The sequence below is a fragment of the Oncorhynchus clarkii genome, chromosome 18, assembly GCF_045791955.1.
Source record: "Oncorhynchus clarkii lewisi isolate Uvic-CL-2024 chromosome 18, UVic_Ocla_1.0, whole genome shotgun sequence".
NCBI classification, from domain to species: domain Eukaryota; kingdom Metazoa; phylum Chordata; class Actinopteri; order Salmoniformes; family Salmonidae; genus Oncorhynchus; species Oncorhynchus clarkii.
In genome coordinates, this window is record NC_092164.1 from 52,313,676 (window position 1) to 52,337,146 (window position 23,471).

General features: G+C 41.1%; 1 protein-coding gene across 2 annotated transcripts; it reads left to right on the forward strand.

Annotated features, from left to right (window-relative positions):
* Positions 1 to 867: 867 nt before the first annotated feature.
* On the forward strand, positions 868 to 12,886 carry LOC139373683 (dynein, cytoplasmic 1, light intermediate chain 1). 2 transcript variants are annotated; one of them, XM_071114524.1, is made up of 13 exons: positions 868 to 1,006; positions 1,392 to 1,465; positions 1,835 to 1,951; positions 2,421 to 2,651; positions 5,707 to 5,858; positions 5,983 to 6,076; positions 9,379 to 9,514; positions 9,587 to 9,698; positions 9,853 to 9,912; positions 9,992 to 10,036; positions 10,160 to 10,250; positions 10,522 to 10,632; positions 10,763 to 12,886. In XM_071114524.1, the coding sequence occupies exons 1-13, from the start codon at positions 903 to 905 to the stop codon at positions 10,891 to 10,893; spliced, it is 1,458 nt and encodes a 485-aa protein (XP_070970625.1). In that variant the 5' UTR covers positions 868 to 902; the 3' UTR covers positions 10,894 to 12,886. The 2 variants fall into 2 exon arrangements, with proteins under 2 accessions (XP_070970625.1, XP_070970626.1); XM_071114525.1 differs by having other exon boundaries at positions 889 to 1,006; positions 10,525 to 10,632.
* The last annotated feature ends 10,585 nt before the right edge of the window (positions 12,887 to 23,471 follow it).

A 23,471-nucleotide genomic window follows, 5' to 3' on the forward strand; every position in this document is an offset into this window, starting at 1 on the left:
TCCCAGTGAATTATGATGTGGAGGGTCGCACAGTGCCGGTTAACGGTAGTTAGTTAGTATCGGTAGAGCCACGGGGAGCAGCAGGCAGGGGGTACAGGACTGTGACGGTACAACGGCGTGACCCAGTGGTGGATAGAAGTGACTGCACTTTACTGTGTGATGAGCTGGCCCATCCATTCAACATGTAATCCAGATCAGAATAATCCTGCTGTGTTGTGTTAGATTATCATATGTTATCCCCATCAGATTTGGTCCTACCTTTTTTGGATGCAACTTTGCACGCAAGACAAATCTGAACTAAATATATGTGATACCACATCATATGTTTTTACAACAATGATTATATGACATCAAATGAATACACAGGACACTAAGGGTCAGTTTCCCGGATACAGAGTAAACCCTGCACTAAAAAGCATACTCAATAGTGAATCTCCACTGAAATAGATTTTTAGTCCAGGATTATATACAACTATAAAACAACACACAGGATAATTTTGACCTGGATGAAACATTCCATAAAACGGGCCCCAGAGAGCAATTGATGGTTACAGAATGAGTACCTATATTTCTATCTGATAATATAATAAGCTAATTATTTTGGCAATAAAGAGCAATGTGGTTACAGGAACTCTATGAAATGTTGAAAAGTATGTAAACTGAAATACATTTAACAAAACACAATATAAACGCATGAGAAAGTCACTTAATATACACCAATCAAAAAATTCAAGTGAAGTCCTTCACTCTGGATCTTATCTGTAGTTAGCATGGATCTGTTTATTTAATTCGTTGTTTAATTAATTAGGCAGATTTTGTTTGTTTATTGTGTTATTCTTCTGGACGACCACGCCCAGTACTGTGCGTTACATCCGGGTCTTTGTTGGTTGGCAGCAGTGAAGATGGCGGCGTCAGGGAGGAGTACATTATTATCCTCCAACAACAGTGGACTAAACAGCACAGCCGAACAACCAAACACTGAAGACGAAGATGGACAGGATTTATGGTGGGAACAACTGACACCTGCCTGTTTAGATCCAGGAGGAGCTTTTCGATGGAGAGCGACTGTTATTGTTCAGACTCCGAGTGACAGCCCGTCTAACACAGCTAGCTAGCAGCGGTTAGCCCATTGATGCTAGCAATAGAGATTGGCTAGGTTTACGAATGAATGATGATGCTGTCTGATGATTGTGTGGTTTATTTGGTGAGCTAGCATTTCTGCATCGGCTTTTAGATTGACTAGCCAGCGATAGCTAGCATTGGCTAATGCTGCTGGTGATGATAAGCTAGTTAACTAGCTAGTCAGTGGAATGATTCTATAAGATGTACATGTAGACAGTCAGCTAGCTAAGTTAGCTAGTGAACGGTCTGCTCTATCCATCTATCCGCAGGTCTGCTATTCTGAGCGAAGTATCGACTCACTCCAGATCTAAACTACCGTCCGGGAAAAATGTGCTGGTCATGGGTGGGTATCTGTCTGTCTGTCTCTCTGTGCGTGTGCTAGCTGTGATGAACCTCTCTCCCCCACCCTGTCTTCTCCTATTACAATGATGGACCAATATGATACCAGCTATCAGTCAGGCTTTATGTTGCTTTTATATGGCATTGTGTAGAATGTGTGTGTGTCTAGCAATCCTTGTCTGAGTCCAGTCAGCCACATTCGCCTAGCAGTAACAACCCCAAGGGTAATCCTCTGCTACAGAGGCTAATCAGTATGGCGTGAGGAATGCTGCCTACTCTGCAGTATTTACTGGTAGGCCTAATAGTATAATATTGTAATGTATCATTGTTAGGTGTTAAATACCTGTCTGACTGTCTTTCGGTGTGTGTGTAGGGGAGGTGGGTTCGGGGAAGACCACCCTGGTTGCTAAACTACAGGGTGTGGAGGACTTCCTGAAGGGGCGTGGCCTGGAATACCTCTACTTTAGTGTCCATGACGACGACATTGACGGTAACCAATCACAGCTTTCATTTGACCTTTTACACCATCATTGCCTTTTAACCACTAGTAGTGCTGAGTGATTAGTCCTTTTCGAGGTCAGATAGGTTGCTTTCGGTTTATAATTATTTTGAATCAGAAAATGTATTAAGAAATAAACATATTCAAATGATTTTGGAGCTTTTTAATTGACATTACAAAACCAAAAATGATCAACATTCAATTTATGGTCATTGTAGTTAATTACAACATTTCTGCGCTGAACAAGGTTGAATATTTGCTTAATGAAAACTACAACACCCTTTAGCCCAGCATCCCATATACTGTAGTTCTTGACTTGACTTGACTTTTTTTTGTGAATGGTTTGATTTCTCTCTAGAGAAACAGCGTCCACCCTCGAAATGTTGGTTAATTTCTCGGCACTACCTACTAGGTCTGTCTATAATGTGGTGTGGTGTGTGTGTGGTGTGTGTGTATGTAGACCAAACCAGGTGTAATGCCTGGGTGTTAGATGGGGATCTGTACCATAAAGGTCTGCAGTCTGTTGCTGTGCAACGAGAGGCGCTTGGTGACTCGTTGCTATTGGTTACTGTGGACCTGTCGCGGCCGTGGGTCGCCATGGAATCGCTTCAGAAGTGGGCGGCTGTCGCTAGGGAACATATCGACAAGCTCCGGGTCCCCCCAGAAACACTGAGGGAGCTGGAGAACAGAAGTGAGTCAAACACACGTCATGTTTTACCCTCTGACCTCTAAACAGGACCCTAAACAGGCCCTAGACCTAACCCTGAACAGGCTGGTACCAGATATATTATTGGCTTGCTCAGCTGACTTTTAGATAGCTAAGCTGCTGAAACTGTGCTGCAGAGGACTATTTGGACATTGTGAAAAGGGTTTTAACCAACTGCACAAAAATAAGACTGTGTAAAGCTCGCTTTCCATCCAATTGGCGACAGATTTTTATGCAAATATGCATAAAGAAAATATTCACATTTCCCCATCAGTGGTGTGTTTCTACCAAACTGACATGTTTCTACCAAACTGACATGTTTCTACCAAACTGACATGTTTCTACCAACCTGACATGTTTCTACCAACCTGACATGTTTCTACCAAACTGACATGTTTCTACCAAACTGACATGTTTCTACCAACATGTTTCTACCAAACTGACATGTTTCTACCAAACTGACATGTTTCTACCAAACTGACATGTTTCTACCAAACTGACATGTTGCGGCTAATCGCAGTGTGATGATGTAGTGCACATTTTTAAAGGTACTTTTTTACTTAAGTTTTCATGTACCGAATAAAAATCGCATCCATCGCATTTTCAACTCTACCAATGGTTTTGTTGCGTTATTTAGCAAGTGTGCCCACTCTGGTCTTGACACCTGTGCTCTAGCCAACAGTGCAGGTAGACTAGTCTACATGAAGAGATTATTATGGATAAAAGCGAGATTTAAATTTCTGTCAAAAGGCAGTTAAGCATCGATCATCGTGTCACCAGAATAAGACCATCGATATTTTTTGGAAAGTAGCATTAAGCTCATCACCCTGTGAAGTTCATCGTAATTTATTTAATCTGTAGCCTAATAAACTGCATGGTTTCCTGAGACGTAGTGGGAGGACCACACACCATATCATCACGTTTACTTTGATATGATAGTTATTATATCAATATTTACCCATAAAGGCCTTTCCACCTCCATTTCCCGCATAATTCATTTTACAGACACAAAAATACCCCACCATGTCAAACGAACAAATTGTCTGTCGACATTTCTGAAATTGTATTGACACATTGGGGCAGCAGGTAGCCTACTGGTTAGAGCGTTGGGCCAGTAACCGAAAGGTTGCTAGATCGAATCCCGGAGCTGACAAGGTAAAACAAATCTGAACAAGGCAGTTAACCCACTTTTCCTAGGCCGTAATTGTAAATAAGATTTTGTTCTTAACTGACTTGCCCAGTTAAATAAAGGTAAAATAAAAACATATTTTAAAAATCAGCTGGTCATGACTTTTTTTATTTCTATGTGTCAGGTAATTAATCTGCATTAAATGTTTGGAAGCGGCCTCATTTATCAATATTGTGTAGAAACTATTCTAAAATACTGCTTACGAATGGAATTGATAATGGTCGTACACATAGAAAAAGTGTGATTTATCAAAGAATCCTATAAGAGTCATATACACACCGGTAGGAGAGAACCATTTGATAAATAACAATTGTTCTCAGTGCTTTTGCACGACCTTGGCTGTTCTCATTTCAAAACGTCCGTAATTAACCATATGGTGAAAGTCATCCATTTAACCCGTGGAGAATATACAACGCCTTACCGTGAAATAAAACTGCGCAACCAAAAAAAGCCAACAAAAATGACATGAACCAAAATGTTTTATTTGGCTCGCTCAGTTGTGGCTTGACCAGTAAAAATGAAAACATAGCAACAAAGAGAGGACCATTAGGACAATTGAGTTGCTTTAGCAATGGCAAATATACTTCAAATAATAAGCCAACCAACCTCAACAGCTCCCTCAAGTATGCTTTTTGGCCAACATTGCTGTTCTGCAGAATGAACGAGTCGCGCATTCCACCTGGCCACCACATTCAGCAGCATATTTTAAGCATCACATAGCATCACCTGCACATTAAGAGTGGACGCCTTTTCTTTTCACATAGTTGAAATCATTTTGGGATGGTGATTTCATAGTGATGTGGGTGTCGTCTATTGGTCCGTTCGTATTTGGGAACCCATTCATTTTCCTGCTGAAAAGTGCCCATTGCCAAATACCCGAGGGTGGATAGCACTTGGAAGTGCACCTGAATGGCATGTGTTTGCTATTTTATAGTAGTTATTAAGTCCTCACAAAAATCCTATTCGACTGGCTCATCAGATATCTTTTCCAAAAACCAATCTGTACTTTCTGCAGAAGAAGTCCCACCTGTCTCTAAAAACGCGCTCTCTGTAAAATGCAGCGTGTGCCAAATCGCCCAACAGAGTAAGATCAGCCATCTCTCATTCCACTTCCCATTATCTGTCTTTTATAGGATTTACATAATGCTTTCACTTTCACACGCATCTCTAATTTAACATTTGACTGTATAGGGGTTATTATTGTAACAAATGACTGTATAGGGGTTATTATTGTAACAAATGACTGTATAGGGGTTATTATTGTAGCAAATGACTGTATAGGGGTTATTCTTGTAACAAATGACTGTATAGGGGATATTATTGTAACAAATGACTGTATAGGGGTTATTATTGTAACAAATGACTGTATAGGGGTTATTATTGTAACAAATGACTGTATAGGGGATATTATTGTAACAAATGACTGTATAGGGGTTATTATTGTAACAAATGACTATAGGGGTTATTATTGTAACAAATGACTGTATAGGGGTTATTATTGTAACAAATGACTGAATAGGGGTTATTATTGTAACAAATGCACTGATGTGGTCAAAATGATGTCGATGTTGCATTATTTCACAATGGAGATACAATGACAGCTTTTTACATTTTTTAAAATCTATTATTACTCTCCCAAATTCACACATTTTCCATATATATTTTCCCCATTCTATTCTTGACAAGCAGTTTCCTTATTCCACCACTTGGCACTGTGCATGCGCATCAAGTAAATGTTCATATGGATAAATCTCACACTTTGCGTGAAAATAATCCCACGCATGGTTTACGCACAGATTTGTGCCTACGCACAGTGGATAAATGAGACCCCTGCTTTGTGACTGTCTGTAGTGGCCAGACAGTTCCAGGAGTATGTGGATCCTGGCTGGGAGGAGAGCGCCCCTCAGAGGAGGAGTGAGGAGGAGGAGAACGTTCTGCTGCCACTCGGCGAAAACACACTCACACACAACCTGGGACTACCCATGGTGGTGGTCTGCACTAAGGTACGAACACGCACACACTGGAGTTGTCCCTATTCTATCTGTTTCGCTGTGATGTCATCAGTTGGCTGGAGAAGGAGCATGACTACATATATTACCTCTGACCTCTAACCTGTGTGTGTTGCAGTGCGATGCCATCAGTACGTTGGAGAAGGAGTATGACTACAAAGACGAACACCTGGACTTCATCCAGTCATACATCAGACGCTTCTGTCTACAGTGTATCCTTTACACACACACACAGTCCTGTATAACTATACCTCTAGACTAGGCGGTGTCAGAGGAAGGCCCAAACAATTGTCAAAGACCCCAGTCACCCAATTCATCGACTCTTCTCTCTGCTACTGCACGGCAAGCGGTACCGGAGCAACAAGTCTAGTTCCAAAAGGCTCCTTAACAGCTTCTACCCCCAAGCCATAAGACTGCTGAACAATTAATCAAATGGCCACCCAGACTATTTACGTATGTCCCCACAACTAACCTTGTGGAGACACACGATTCAGTCCCATTCAAAATCCTATTTTCCCTAACCTCTAATTCTAAGGGTGTTTTCACACTTGGTCCCTTTCAGCTTATTTCTGTGAACTTAGTGCGGTTCGCTTCATTTTTTTGTGCAGTATGAACACTCCAAGGAACTCGGACCCCTTAAAAGAGTGCAAACCGCAAACCGAACTGAGACCATCTCGAGAGGTGGTCTGAGTTCGGTTCGCTTGAATTCCGTGGACTGGTTCCACGTCACTCGGGAGGCCTACGGCTTATATCTTTACTAAATGCACTTTATGAGCTTCCAAAATGTAAGTAGGTATACAGTTGAAGTCGTAAGTTTACATACAGTGGGGCAAAAAAGTATTTAGTCAGCCACCAATTGTGCAAGTTCTCCCACTTAAAAAGATGAGGGGCCTGTGATTTTCATCATAGGTACACTTCAACTATGACAGACAAAATGAGAGAAAATAAGTATTTGGTCAATAACAAAAGTTTATCTCAATACTTTGTAATATACCCTTTGTTGGCAATGACAGAGGTCAAATGTTTTCTGTAAGTCTTCACAAGGTTTTCACACACTGTTGCTGGTATTTTGGCCCATTCCTCCATGCAGATCTCCTCTAGAGCAGTGATGTTTTGGGGCTGTTGCTGGGCAACACGGACTTTCAACTCCCTCCAAAGATTTTCTATGGGGTTGAGATCTGGAGACTGGCTAGGCCACTCCAGGACCTTGAAATGCTTCTTACGAAGCCACTCCTTCGTTGCCCGGGCGGTGTGTTTGGGATCATTGTCATGCTGAAAGACCCAGACACGTTTCATCTTCAATGCCCTTGCTGATGGAAGGAGGTTTTCACTCAAAATCTCACGATACATGGCCCCATTGATTCTTTCCTTTACACGGATCAGAGAAACAGCCCCAAAGCATGATGTTTCCACCCCCATGCTTCACAGTAGGTATGGTGTTCTTTGGATGCAACTCAGCATTCTTTGTCCTCCAAACACGACAAGTTGAGTTTTTACCAAAAAGTTCTATTTTGGTTTCATCTGACCATATGACATTCTCCCAATCATCTTCTGGATCATCCAAATGCTCTCTAGCAAACTTCAGACGGGCCTGGACATGTACTGGCTTAAGCAGGGGGACACGTCTGGCACTGCAAGATTTGAGTCCCTGGCGGCGTAGTGTGATACTAATGGTAGGCTTTGTTACTTTGGTCCCAGCTCTCTGCAGGTCATTCACTAGGTCCCCCCGTGTGGTTCTGGCGTGGAGCCCCAGATTGAGGGAGATTATCAGTGGTCTTGTATGTCTTCCATTTCCTAATAATTGCTCCCACAGTTGATTTCTTTAAACCAAGCTGCTTACCTATTGCAGATTCAGTCTTCCCAGCCTGGTGCAGGTCTACAATTTTGTTTCTGGTGTCCTTTGACAGCTCTTTGGTCTTGGCCATAGTGGAGTTTGGAGTGTGACTGTTTGAGGTTGGGAACAGGTGTCTTTTATACTGATAACAAGTTCAAACAGGTGCCATTAATACAGGTAACGAGTGGAGGACAGAGGAGCCTCTTAAAGAAGAAGTTACAGGTCTGTGAGAGCCAGAAATCTTGCTTGTTTGTAGGTGACCAAATACTTATTTTCCACCATAATTTGCAAATAAATTCATTAAAAATCCTACAATGTGATTTTCTGGATTTTTTTTTCTCATTTTGTCTGTCATAGTTGAAGTGTACCTATGATGAAAATTACAGGCCTCTCTCATCTTTTTAAGTGGGAGAACTTGCACAATTGGTGGCTGACTAAATACTTTTTTGCCCTACTGTACACAGGTTGGAGTCATTAAAACTTGTTTTTCAACCACTCCACAAATTTCTTGTTAACAAACTATAGTTTTGGCAAGTCGGTTAGGACATCTACTTTGTGCATGACACAAGTAATTTTCCAACAATTGTTTACAGACAGATTATTTCACTTAACTCACTCTATCACAATTCCAGTGGGTCAGAAGTTTACATACACTAATTTGACTGTGCCTTTAAACAGCTTGGACCATTCCAGAAAATTATGTCATGGCTTTAGAAGCTTCTGATAGGCTTATTGACATAATTTGAGTCAATTGGAGGTGTACCTATGGATGTATTTCAAGGCCTACCTTCAAACTCTGTGCTTGACATCATGGGAAAATCTAATAAAATCAGCCAAGACCTCAGAAATAAAATTGTATAGGCCTACAAACCTGACTCCGTTACACCAGCTCTGTCAGGAGGAATGGGCCAAAATTCACCCAACTTTTTGTTGGAATCTTGTGGAAGGCTACCTGAAATGTTTCCCCCAAGTTAAACAATTTAAAGGCAATGCTACCAAATACTAATTGAGTGTATGTAAACCTCTGACCCACTGGGAATGTGAAAAATTGAAATGAATGCTGAAATAAATAATTATCTCTACTATTATTCTGACATTTCACATTCTTAAAATAAAGTGGTGATCCTAACTGACCTATAAAACAGGGAATTTTTACTAGGATTAAATGTCAGTAATGGTGAAGAACTGGGTTTAAATGTATTTGGCTAAGGTGTGTGTAAACTTCCAACTTCCGAGAACACATTCTGATGGAATGGTTTGTCCTGCACTTTTTAAAAACACAGAGCGCATTGAGGGAATGTTGGAAAAAGTTATTGGTTCCTTTCTAGACATAGCAATGTGAATGCAAAGAGGAAATCTGTCCACAACCTTAAACCCAACCTTGAACCCAAAACTTAACCCAGCTCCTAAACATAATTCTAACAATAATTCTAACCTTAACCTTAAACCCCCCCAGAAATAGCATTTGACCTGGGTGTTTAACAAAATGTCCCAGCTGGTCCCCACAAGTATAGTTAAACACGCGCACACACACTTTAACTCTGATCACTTTTTCGTAGCATCATACTAACCCCGACTCCATCTGCATGCAGTGTAAAGGTAGAGACAACATGGCGGTTGATTTCTTTGTGCCTGCCTTGGATCGTGTAGTGAGTGATACTGTCCTTAATGCTGTGTCAGACGGGGCGTCTCTGCTGTATACGTCGGTTAAGGAAATGAAGAATGTGGATGTTCTGTATAAATACCTGGTTCACAGACTCTACGGTTTCCCCTTCCACTACCCTGCTCAACTGGTGGAGAAAGACACAGTCTTCATGTAAGTGTGTTTGTGTGTGTGAGTGTAACCCTGTGTTCTTTAAGTTTGCGCGTGTGTGACCCTGTCTTTCAGTCCGTCAGGGTGGGATAATGAAAATAAGATATCTATCCTCCATGAGAACTTCCAAACGCTGAAACTAGATGACATCTTTGAGGAGGTCATCGTCAAACCGCCTGTCAGAAAGGTACGACCTTTAACCCCTCACCTCTATCTTGTAATTCCCAAAAAGACTGTTAGTGAACGTCACATTTTCCATTGTATTCTAAACTATAATGATAGATGAATTAATAGGAATCTCTCTCCCTGTCTCTCGTTGTGGACATCCTCTCCTATGTCAGTTTGTTCATGAGAAGGAGATTCAGGCTGAAGATGACCAGGTGTTTCTGCTCAAGCTGCAGGTGAGACTTGACACATGGTGACGTGTGTGGGTGTTGCTCTCTCTCTCTCTCTCTCTAATGTGTGTCTTTGTGGTTTCAGTCGCTGCTCTCCAAACAGCCTCCTGCATCTGCCGGACGACCAGGGGTAAGTCTATCTCTCTTTCTTCTGTCTGTCTCTCTCTTTGTCCTCTCTTCTCTCTCTTTTCCTCATTTCTTTCTCTCTCTCTTTAAGATACTGGAAACTGATGTGATCTTGTGTGTGTGACAGGAGTCCAGCAGTAGTAGAGGTCCCAGTGGTTCTCCCAGGACCAGTAATCGTTCAGCTGCAGCCAACGTTGCTAACACCATGCCCCAATCAGGTACGCCATGCCCCAATCAGGGACGCCATGCCCCAATCAGGTACGCCATGCCCCAATCAGGGACGCCATGCCCCAATCAGGTACGCCATGCCCCAATCAGGTACGCCATGCCCCAATCAGGTACGCCATGCCCCTATCAGGTACTACATGATGTGAATGTGTGTAGCTAATGCCACACACTACAGCAGAAAAGCAATTAGGTATTTTACCACAGACCCTGCTCAAATGTTGCACCTTTTATGACATTCTCCAACCCTCCCTGTGTGTGTAGCAGGTCAGACCAGTGAGGGGGTGCTGGCTAACTTCTTCAACAGTCTTCTGACCAAGAAGGCCGGAGCATCGCCACCGGGCAACAGCACACCAGGGACTGTTCGCAAGTCAGGTAGGACACACACACACACACACAACGTTATTATATAGGCAGAAGGGGTGTATGTGCCCTGTGTCGCCCTCTTGTGGTTTAAAATATAAATCCAGACAGAGCTGAGTAGCTGTGTGTGTGTGTGTTGCAGGTTCTAAGCTGGGTCTGAGTGATGTCCAGGCAGAGTTGGACAGGATCAGCTGCAGAGAGAATGATGAGACCAACAACAGCAACACTAACAACCCTAACCCCAGTACTGAGAACAACGAAGAACAGACATGAACAGACCACCTCCCTCTTCCTCCCCCCTACCTCACCCCCCCCAGACCATACGTGAAGAGAACAAACCTCACCCTCCACCCCCCCAGACATACCCCAGACCAGACCACATGAAAAACCCACCTCCCCTACCTTACCCCCTCCTCACACCCCCAGGCCATACATGAAGAGACCAGACCTCACCCTCCTCCCATTCTCACGTCTCCTGACCTCCCCTCCTCACCCCCCAGTGAGACCACCACATACCAGACATGAAGACACGTCAGCCCTACCTCATTCCCCAGACCATACATGGAGACCAGACCTCACCCCAACAGGCCAGAACAGATTAGATATGAAGACCTTCTTCAGGACGGAGATGGAGAGGTATGGGGATGGAGAAGGAAGGAGGAGGAAGAAGAGAGAGATGGAGGGAGAGTGGGAGCAGGAGGGGGAGAGAGATGGACAGGTATGGGGATAGATGGAGAGAGGGAGCAGGGGGAGAGAGGGAGCAGGGGGGAGAGAGCGATGGGAATGGGGAGGGAAAGAAAGAGGACGACAGGGAGAAAAAATATATATTCCCCTTTCACCAGATGAGGTATTTAGGGTGATCTTGATACTGTAGGATATATTGAAGGATTTATGTATATAGTTGACTGAGATACTGTAGGAATTGTGTGTGTGTGTGTGTGTGTGCGCGCATGCGCAGGTAGGGATGGAGAATGTTAGACAGAGCCATGTAAAGAGAGAGTTTGGCCCTTGACGTTTCAACCAAAAAGCAGCAATCTTCTGAGATGTCGCATAACTCTATGGCAGACATATTGACAGAATCATAAACCAAGTTCACTAGTATAACTGACAGAATCATAAACCAAGTTCACTAGTATAACTGACAGAATCATAAACCAAGTTCACTAGTATAACTGACAGAATCATAAACCAAGTTCACTAGTATAACTGACAGAATCATAAACCAAGTTCACTAGTATAACTGACAGAATCATAAACCAAGTTCACTAGTATAACTGACAGAATCGTAAACCAAGTTCACTAGTATAACTGACAGAATCGTAAACCAAGTTCACTAGTATAACTGACAGAATCGTAAACCAAGTTCACTAGTATAACTGACAGAATCGTAAACCAAGTTCACTAGTATAACTGACAGAATCGTAAACCAAGTTCACTAGTATAACTGACAGAATCGTAAACCAAGTTCACTAGTATAACTGACAGAATCGTAAACCAAGTTCACTAGTATAACTGACAGAATCGTAAACCAAGTTCACTAGTATAACTGACAGAATCGTAAACCAAGTTCACTAGTATAACTGACAGAATCGTAAACCAAGTTCACTAGTATAACTGACAGAATCATAAACCAAGTTCACTAGTATAACTGACAGAATCGTAAACCAAGTTCACTAGTATAACTGACAGAATCGTAAACCAAGTTCACTAGTATAACTGACAGAATCGTAAACCAAGTTCACTAGTATAACTGACAGAATCGTAAACCAAGTTCACTAGTATAACTGACAGAATCGTAAACCAAGTTCACTAGTATAACTGACAGAATCATAAACCAAGTTCACTAGTATAACTGACAGAATCATAAACCGAGTATTAGAACTATAACCAAAGTCCTTATGGATGGATGAATGGAAGGTTCATCCACTGAGGCAGGCAACAACATGGCTTCCGGCCGGCTCTGAAGTGGGCCAAACTCTCTGTGACTGCTTTTAGATGTAGATATAGATGGGGAGGGGGTGTAGTTGAGCTTTATTTGTACAGTTAGGAGAAGCACTAATGGTTTATAACCCAATAGTTAATACAAGGAGGGAGGGATGGCCGGGGGCACCTGGAAAGTGTACAGTCCCTTTGTCTTGCTGTAATCTGATTGGTCTGTTATTTCAGAACTGTAACCTGATTGGTATGTTATTTCATTGTTCTGTGGTGGCATTTGTATCATCAGGTCTATAATGAGTCAAATAAAGGTGTATTTATTCTGACTGTCTGTCTTTTCCTAAACCCGTGTTTGTATTTCAACAGGTGTGAGTTTGACAATTTTTTTTAAATCAAGAAAAATATTTTGTAAGTAATAACATTTCAGGTTTTTAATTTACATGATTTGTGCAGTATATTTCTGGTATTTTATTAGGATACCCATTAGCTGTTGCAGAAGCTACTCTTCCTGGGGTCCACACAAAACATGACATTTAATATAGAACGTTACAGAAGCTACTCTTCCTGGGGTTCACACAAAACATAAAACATGACTTTAATATAGAACATTACAGAAGCTACTCTTCCTGGGGTTCAACACAAAACACAAAACATGACATTTAATATAGAACATTACAGAAGCTACTCTTCCTGGGGTTCAACACAAAACATAAAACATGACTTTAATATAGAACATTACAGAAGATACTCTTCCTGGGGTCCACACAAAACATAAAACATGACTTTAATATAGAACATTACAGAAGCTACTCTTCCTGGGGTTCAACACAAAACATAAAACATGACTGTAATATAGAACATTACAGAAGCAGAAGCTACTCTTCCTGGGTTCCACACAAAACATGACATTTAATATAGAACATTACAGAAGATACTCTTCCTGGGGTTCAACACAAAACATAAAACATGACATTTAATATAGAACATTACAGAAGCAGAAGCTACTCTTCCTGGGTTCCACACAAAACATGACATTTAATATAGAACATTACAGAAGATACTCTTCCTGGGGTTCAACACAAAACATGACATTTAATATAGAACATTACAGAAGCAGAAGCTACTCTTCCTGGGTTCCACACAAAACATGACATTTAATATAGAACATTACAGAAGATACTCTTCCTGGGGTTCAACACAAAACACAAAACATGACATTTAATATAGAACATTACAGAAGATACTCTTCCTGGGGTTCAACACAAAACATAAAACATGACTTTAATATAGAACATTACAGAAGCTACTCTTCCTGGGGTTCAACACAAAACACAAAACATGACTTTAATATAGAACATTACAGAAGCTACTCTTCCTGGGGTTCAACACAAAACACAAAACATGACTTTAATATAGAACATTACAGAAGATACTCTTCCTGGGTTCCACACAAAACATGACATTTAATATAGAACATTACAGAAGATACTCTTCCTGGGGTTCAACACAAAACATAAAACATGACATTTAATATAGAACATTACAGAAGATACTCTTCCTGGGTTCCACACAAAACATGACATTTAATATAGAACATTACAGAAGATACTCTTCCTGGGGTTCAACACAAAACATAAAACATGACATTTAATATAGAACATTACAGAAGCAGAAGCTACTCTTCCTGGGTTCAACACAAAACATGACATTTAATATAGAACATTACAGAAGATACTCTTCCTGGGGTTCAACACAAAACATAAAACATGACATTTAATATAGAACATTACAGAAGCAGAAGCTACTCTTCCTGGGTTCCACACAAAACATGACATTTAATATAGAACATTACAGAAGATACTCTTCCTGGGGTTCAACACAAAACATAAAACATGACATTTAATATAGAACATTACAGAAGCAGAAGCTACTCTTCCTGGGTTCAACACAAAACATGACATTTAATATAGAACATTACAGAAGATACTCTTCCTGGGGTTCAACACAAAACACAAAACATGACATTTAATATAGAACATTACAGAAGATACTCTTCCTGGGGTTCAACACAAAACACAAAACATGACATTTAATATAGAACATTACAGAAGATACTCTTCCTGGGGTTCAACACAAAACACAAAACATGACATTTAATATAGAACATTACAGAAGATACTCTTCCTGGGGTTCAACACAAAACACAAAACATGACTTTAATATAGAACATTACAGAAGCTACTCTTCCTGGGGTTCAACACAAAACACAAAACATGACATTTAATATAGAACATTACAGAAGATACTCTTCCTGGGGTTCAACACAAAACACAAAACATGACATTTAATATAGAACATTACAGAAGCTACTCTTCCTGGGGTTCAACACAAAACATAAAACATGACATTTAATATAGAACATTAATAGACAAGAACAGCTCAAGGACAGAACCATTTTTTTAAAGGCACATGTAGCCTACATATCAATACGTACAAACAAACTATCTAGGTCAAATAGGGGAGAGGCGTTGTGCCGTGAGGTGTTGCTTTATCTGTTTTTTAAAACCAGGTTTGCTGTTCATTTGAGCAACATGAGATGAAACGCTCCATGCAATAATGGCTTTATATAGTACTGTACACTTTCTTGAATTTCTTCTGAATTTGGGGACTGTGAAAAGACCCCTGGTGGCATGTCTGATGGGGTAAGTGTGTGTGTGTTAGAGCTATTTGTAAGTTGACTATGAAAATAATTTGGGATTTTCAACACATTGTCATAAAAATAATTGATGCAGTCAGTCTCTCCTCAACTCTTAGCCAAGAGAGACTGGCATGCATAGTATTTATATCAGTCCTCTGATTACAATGAAGAGCAAGACGTGTCGCTCTTTTCTGGGCCAGCTGCAGCTTAACTACGACTTTCCTTGCAGCACTCGACCACACGACTGGACAATAATCAAGATAAGACAAAACTAACCTGCAGAACTTGCTTTTAGAAGTGTGGTGTCAAAAAAGCAGAGCATCTCTTATTTATGGACAGACCTCTCCCCATCTTTGCAACCATTGAATCTATAGGTTTGGGCCATGCCAGCTTACAACCTAAGGTAATGCCAAGTAATTTAGTCTCAACTTTTCAACAGCCACATCATTCACTACCAGAGTTCTAGAACTTAGGGAATGATTTGTACCAAATACAATGCTCTTAGCTTTAGAGATGTTCAGGACCAGTTTATTACTGACCACCCATTCCAAAACAGTGACTTGTTTAGCTGTGGTTGCTGATGCGTATATGATTGAATCATCAGGTCATTGGTAAAAATACAAAAGAGTAGAGGGCCTAGGGGTGAAGTGTGGTGTACCCCCAGCCCTGGGGTACACCACACTTCACATGTTTGACATTAGAGAAGCTTCCATTAAGGAAAACCCTTTGAGTTCTATTAGATAGATAGCTTTGAATCCATGATACGGCAGAGGTTGAAAAGCCATAACAGATATGTTTTTTGCAACAACAAGTTATAGTCAATAATATCAAAGGCTGCACTGAAATCAAACAGTACAGCTCCCACAATCTTATTATCAATTTCTTTCAACCAATCATCAGCCATTTCTGTCAGTGTAGTACATGTTGAGTGCCCTTTTCTATTAATATGCTGAAAGTTTATTGTGAATTTGTTTACAGAGATATAGCATTGTATTTGGTCAAACACCATTTTTTCCAACAGTTTGTAAGAGCTGGCAGCAGGCTTATAGGTCTGAACCAGTAGAGAGCTTTACCGCTCTTGGGTAGCGGAATTCCTTTGGCTTCCCTTCAGGCCTGAGGACAAAGACTTTCATCTAGGCTCAGATTAAAGATATGACAGATAGGAGTGGCTATAGAGTCAGCTACCATCCTCAGTAGCTTTCCATCTAAGTTGTCAATGCCAGGAGGTTTGTCATTATTGATTGATAATTTTTCCACCTCTCCCACACTAACTTTATTTGTTTTTTATATATTTTTTACATTTTTATTTCACCATCATTTAACCAGGTAGGCTAGTTGAGAACAAGTTCTCATTTGCAACTGCGACCTGGCCAAGATAAAGCAAAGCAGTTCGACACATACAACAACACAGAGTTACACATGGAATAAACAAGCGTACAGTCAATAACGCAATAGAAAAGCTGTATACAGCATGTGCAAATGAGGTAGGATAAGAGAGGTAAGGCAATAAATAGACCATGGTGGCGAAGTAATCACAATATAGCAATTAAACACTGGAATGGGTAGAATGTGCAGAAGATGTATGTGGAAGTAGAGATACTGGGGTGCAAAGGAGCCAGATAAATAAATACAGTATTGGGATGAGGTAGATTGGATGGGCTAATTTACAGATGAGCTATGTACAGGTGCAGAGATCTGTGAGCTGCTCTGACAGCTGATGCTTAAAGCTAGTGAGGGAGGTAAGAATCTCCAGCTTTAGTGATTTTTGCAGTTCGTTCCAGTCATTGGCAGCAGAGAACTGGAAGGAGAGGCAGCCAAAGGAGGAATTGGGTTTAGGGGTGACCAGTGAGATATACCTGCTGGAGCGTGTGCTACAGGTGGGTGCTGCAATGGTCACCCCTAAACCCAATTTAGCCTTAAGCTGAGACAAGGCGAGGTTTTACCTAGCAGAGACTTGTAGATGACCTGGAGCCAGTGAGTTTGGCAATGAGTATGAAGCGATGGCCAGCCAATGAGAACGTACAGGTTGCAGTGGTGGGTAGTGTATTGGGCTTTGGTGACAAAACGGATGGAACTGTGATAGACTGCATCCAATTTGTTGAGTAGAGTGTTGGAGGCTATTTTGTCAATTACATCGCCGAAGTCGAGGATCGGTAGGATGGTCAGTTTTATGTTTGGCAGCATGAGTGAAGGATGCTTTGTTGCGAAATAGGAAGCCAATTCTAGATTTAATTTTGGATTGGAGATGTTTAATGTGAGTCTGGAAGGAGAGTCTAATCAGACACCTAGGTATTTAGTTGTCCACATATTCTAAGTCAGAACTGTCCAGAGTAGTCATGGCGGGCAGGTGCGGGCAGCAATCGGTTGAAGAGCATGCATTTAGTTTTACTTGCATTTAAGAGCAGTTGGAGGCCACGGAAGGAGAGTTGTATGGCATTGAAGCTCATCTGGAGGTTAGTTAACACAGTGTCCAAAGAAGGGTCTTCTTGTAACCATATTTACTTTGTTTGTTTTGTTTATGCATTTCTGTGAATTACTTAGTAATAAATAAATGAGTTAAGACAATTGATGTATGGATGACTCATAGTGAAGACTGGGTTGGTGCAGAAAACCAACAACTTACGACGTTTGGAATGAGACTAACGTGAGGTAAAGTAAATCATTCATTAATCAGAAAACTATTGATCAGATATGAAAATATCTGAAAGGTTATATTGGGAAATTATAACTTTGTAATCTGAATATTTTCCTTGGTGCCCTGACTTTCTAGTTAATTACGGTTACATGATTAATCAGTTTGATCTCGTAATACTAATTACAGAGAATCTTTGATAAAAACGAAGTCTTTAATTTAATGATAGTAAAGACACGACAGATGTATACAGAGAAGAGAGTCGGCCCGAGAATTGAACCCTGTGGCATCCTCATATAGACTGCCAGAGGTCCGGACAACAGGCCCTCCGATTTGACATACTGAACTCTATCAGAAAAGTGGTAGGTGAACCAGGCGAGGCAGTCATTTGAGAAACCAAGGCTGTTGAGTCTGCCAATAAGAATGTTGTGATTGACGGAGTCGAAAGCCTTAGCCAGGTCGATGACTATGGCTGCACAGTAATGTCTCTTATCGACTGCGGTTATGATATCGTTTAGGACCTTGATCGTGGCTGAGGTGCACCCATGACCAGCTCTGAAACCAGAATGCATAGAAGGTACGGTAGGATTCGAAATGTTCGGTAATCTGTTTGTTAACTTGGCTTTCGAAGACCTTAGAAAGAGTCAGGGTAGAATAGATATAGGTCTGTAGCAGTTTGGGTCTAGAGTGTCTCCCCCTTTGAAGAGGGGGATGACCGCGGCAGCTTTCCAATCTATTGGAATCTCAGACGATACGAAAGAGAGGTTGAACAGGCTAGGAATAGGGGTTGCAACAATTTCAGCAGATAATTTTTAGAAAGAGAGGGTCCAGATTGTCTAGCCCGGCAGATTTGTAGGGGTCCAGATTTTGCAGCTCTTTCAGAACATCAGCTATCTGGATTTGGGTGAAGGAGAAGTGGGGGAGGTTTGGGCGAGTTGCTGTAGGGAGCGCAGGGCTGTTGGCCAGGGTAGGGGTAGCCAGGTGGAAAGCATGGCCAGCCGTAGAAAAATGCTTATTGAAATTCTCAATTATAGTGGATTTATCAGTGGTAACAGTGTTTCCTAGCCTCAGTGCAGTGGGCAGCTGGGAGGAGGTGCTCTTATTCTCCATGGACTTTACAATGTCCCAGACCTTTTTTGAGTTTGTCCTACAGGATGCTAATTTCTGCTTGAAAAAGCTAGCCTTAGCTTACCTAACTGATTAGCTCTATCCAATTCTGATTGGGTTTAAGCAGTAAAGGATGAGGGGGTGTGGTATATGGCCAATATACCACGGCTAAAGACTGTTCTTAAGCACGAGGTGCCTTAACGCAACGAGGTGCCTTATTGTTATTATAAACTGTTTACCAACCTAATTAGAACAGTAAAACGTAATGTTTTGTCATACCCGTGGTATTCAGCCAATCAGCATTCAGGGCTCGAACCACCCAGTATATAATCATCTTTATATCACAACACCAGAGCCTGGTTTGATCTTGACAGGAACAAGAAAAATTACAAACATTAACATGAATATGCATGCAATATACAGGTTACTGACAAAATAAAATACATATCAACCTAAAGTGTCTTAATAGGGCGTTGGGACAGAACAGCTTCAATGTGCGGCAGGTAGCCTAGTGTTTAGAGCGGTGGGCCAGTAACCGAATGGTTGCTGGATCAAATACCAGAGCTGACAATGTAAAAATCTGTCATTCTGCACCTGAGGAAGGCAGTTGACTATATACATATAGTATATAGTCAACTGTTAGTTGTTAGTTGAACCGTCAGACCCTCCTTGTGCTGAAAAAAGTATAACTCTGGCTGACTCACCCTCCGAGGCAGAAGACTGGGCCTCTATGGTTCATTTACAACATATACTGTAACTCTCCTGGACCGTGACTCACAACCCTAGAAACACGCAAACCCACTTGGTGAATTCAAATTCAAAATGATGCTCCTTTCATATCTGTTCAAGACTTTTATTAAGAGTCAAGAAAAAACTGCATATGGCTCTTACCAGTGTCACTTGTTTATTTAAGCTTCATATCTGTTCAATTCTACTTCATGCTCCTTGTGTTTTTTAGGGCAGGCATTCATTAAAACCCATTAAGGATCGGACCCTTTTTTCCAATTTTCTCCTTAAATGACATACCCAAATCTAACTGCCTGCAGCTCAGGACCTGAAGCAAGGATATGCATATTCTTGATAGCATTTGAAAGGAAACACTTTGAAGTTTGAACACATTAAACACACTCTATCCTCTGCAGTTGGATATTACCATATTATTACATATTTATACTTTATGTATATGTAAGCATTTAAGTAACTCATAACAGAAAAGCTTACATTTATGAATGTTTTAATTTTCAAAAGTAATGAATGCTCCTTGTTGTTTGTTGTTTGAGGAGGAAGACAAGCCATTCCAACAGTTATTAGTTCACTGCATTGTGTGTGGTGAATTCTGTAGGAATTATTTTGCATTGATACAAGACAGCAATTACAATAAAGTGCTGATGGGGTTACTAGAAATAGGTTATTTGTGGTGCTTCGTGTCACACACACTCTCACACACACACACACACACACACACACACACACACACACACACACACACACAGTGAAGACATCTGATGTATCAGAAGGAGGGGAGGAGACCACTGCGATAGGTGTAGGGCCCATGAAGTAGGCTACGTAGCCATGAATCTATCCTTGAGAGTGTTCCCAATCCTCCTCCAAGACACCTGGCTGTCAGATCTTTGGCTAATGCGGTACACAGTCAGTTGCTAAGGGACAATCACAGCTCCATGAATTCCATTGGAAGAAAATAACAGAATGCAGAAACCTCTGGGTTCCGTTCCAGCTGTTTTAGTTACTGTGAAATGATACTGATATAGACACACAGAATAAAGAGATGAGGATATTTTAAGGTCTTGTGGGCCCTGGGAATGGCAGTGTAAGTAGGCAGAGTTCCCAGAAGAGTCTGATCCAAACAGACGTGTCAGACAGGCTCAGTATAGCACAGACCCACTCAAGGTGAAATTAAATACTTCCCCACTGTAGAGAAAAAAAGAAATGCTCAAATGTGACTCAGTCAGAAATGTATGTTGAAAAACAGGATTTAGAATGGTTTTATATGCATGGTTTCTTCAATATGTTTCAGTCACCTTGACCATTAATAAAGATGTTGGATCTTACTTTGAACACTCTTTGGTTGCTGAGAATTTTGTATCAAAATGTTTTATCAAAATAGATCAACCCCTACAAAAATGTCCATGAATTATAAGCCACATAATAATTCACATTTCCTGTTGCTGCAGGATGATTTTCCTGTTGTAGCAAACTGGCTCAAATTAAGATCCTGTAGGGTGATTAACATGTAATTATAATGAATGAACTGTGTTCTGTTTTGCACTGGTTTTCTCTCTGCTGCCCTCTATGGGACAAGAATGCAAATCACAGTGGCCCACAGATACTATTATGCCATGTTTGTTGGATTACCTGAATCATATGTGTGAAATGTACCTTGACATAGAAGAAATTATCGAAATTTCAAAGTGAAGCAACTCAATGAACACAGATGTAACTACTTTAGTCTCAAGTGATTGGATGTTATGTTCAAAATGTCTGTGTTTCAACTATGGAAAAGGCCCTGTGAGAGCACTGATTTAAAGTGTTTAATGACCCGCTCCGAGCCTCTGCTCTCCAACTCTCCCTGCTCAATGCCTCCATCAGCGCTTCTGAGTTCTGAGCAGCCGATCCGCATGGATGGAGATGCCTGTTTCAGATGAAATAATACATAGAAGAACACACTGCTAAAACCGTAGAGCAGAGCGACAAGAAATTCCACTTAGCTGATGCTAATCGGCCGTGCATGAAGTGTGCACAAGGAGTAAATGGTGTTTCAGAGCGCCAGAGTTTGAGACTCTCTCTCGCCTTCCCATGTTCCCCTGAGGCTCAGTGACAGAGAGAGATTGAAAGAGAGAGAATGAGAGAGAGATTATAAAAGAGAGAGAGCACTGACTGACTGAATAAGTGTTTAATGCATAGCCCAGAGCCCAGACAAGCCTTGTCAGTTTCAAACCACGTTTGACCATTTTATTTCCCCATGCCCAGCAGCTACTGTTAACTAAAAGAGAGAAGTATTATCCTGAATTGATTCAGCACTGTAAAGATCCATGTAGAAGGCGAGATCATGGTTGAAGTGAAAGCATGTTGGCGTGCTTATCAGATAATGAGTAGGAAGGCAGGAGTACACACTTGGAAGACAGATAAGAAGTACAGTTTAAGATAAACCAGCTGTACTGTTTCTGACCAGAGGGCTATGGTTCAAATCCCAGATTTGCCCATGCTCTTTTACTTTCTTAAGCTACATTCTGTAAGATTTCCAGTTACTTCAGGTGAATTAGTTACAACACATAAATACAGAATAAGTCCTACTAATTAACTTTATCCACCAGAGGGATCCAGGTAGAAAAGTCAACCCTCGTCACGTGCATCATGTGTTATTGATATGGGTCTGCTAGATGAGTGAGAGTTTCACAGAGACAGACTGCTGCTGTAGCTGATTGTCTCATGAAAATTTGATGAATGGAAATAGTTTCCCACACTGCTCTCAGTATCTCATACTAGAGTAGTGATCAAGTCAGGGTTCAAATATTATGGGAAATAATTGGAAATACTTCATATGTGCTTGATTGAGCTTGCCTTGCTTAATGGACCAATAGAATCAAATCAAAATCAAATCACATTTTATTTGTCACATACACATGGTTAGCAGATGTTAATGCGAGTGTAGCGAAATGCTTGTGCTTCTAGTTCCGACAATGCAGTAATAACCAACGAGTAATCTAGCTAACAATTCCAAAACTACTACCACACAAGTGTAAAGGGATAAAGAATATGTACATACAGATATATGAATGAGTGATGGTACAGAGCGGCATAGGAAAGATGCAGTAGATGGTATCGAGTACAGTATATACATATGAGATGAGTATGTAAACAAAGTGGCATAGTTTAAAGTGGCTAGTGATACATGTATTACATAAAGATGCAGTAGATGACAGAGTACAGTATATACATATACATATGAGATAAATAATGTAGGGTATGTAAACATTATATTAAGTGGCATTGTTTAAAGTGGCTAGTGATATATTTTACATCAATTCCCATCAATTCCCATTATTAAAGTGGCTGGAGTTGAGTCAGTGTGTTGGCAGCAGTCACTCAATGTTAGTGGTGGCTGTTTAACAGTCTGATGGCCTTGAGATAGAAGCTGTTTTTCAGTCTCTCGGTCCCAGCTTTGATGCACCTGTACTGACCTCGCCTTCTGGATGATAGCGGGATGAACAGGCACTGGCTCGGGTGGTTGTTGTCCTTGATGATCTTTATGGCCTTCCTGTGACATCGGGTGGTGTAGGTGTCCTGGAGGGCAGGTAGTTTGCCCCCGGTGATGCGTTGTGCAGACCTCACTACCCTCTGGAGAGCCTTGCGGTTGTGGGCGGAGCAGTTGCCGTACCAGGCGGTGATACAGCCCGACAGGATGCTCTCGATTGTGCATCTGTAGAAGTTTGTGAGTGCTTTTGGTGACAAGCCAAATTT

What these genes read in the sequence shown, in the direction of transcription:
- LOC139373683 (XM_071114524.1), top strand. Translation starts at nt 903, where the DNA reads ATGGCGGCGTCAGGGAGGAGTACATTATTATCCTCCAACAACAGTGGA. An exon ending in GAGAAAGACACAGTCTTCAT is followed by an intron (nt 9,515 to 9,586) that starts GTAAGTGTGTTT and finishes CCTGTCTTTCAG; the next exon opens with TCCGTCAGGGTGGGATAATG. An exon ending in TGTTTCTGCTCAAGCTGCAG is followed by an intron (nt 9,913 to 9,991) that starts GTGAGACTTGAC and finishes TTGTGGTTTCAG; the next exon opens with TCGCTGCTCTCCAAACAGCC.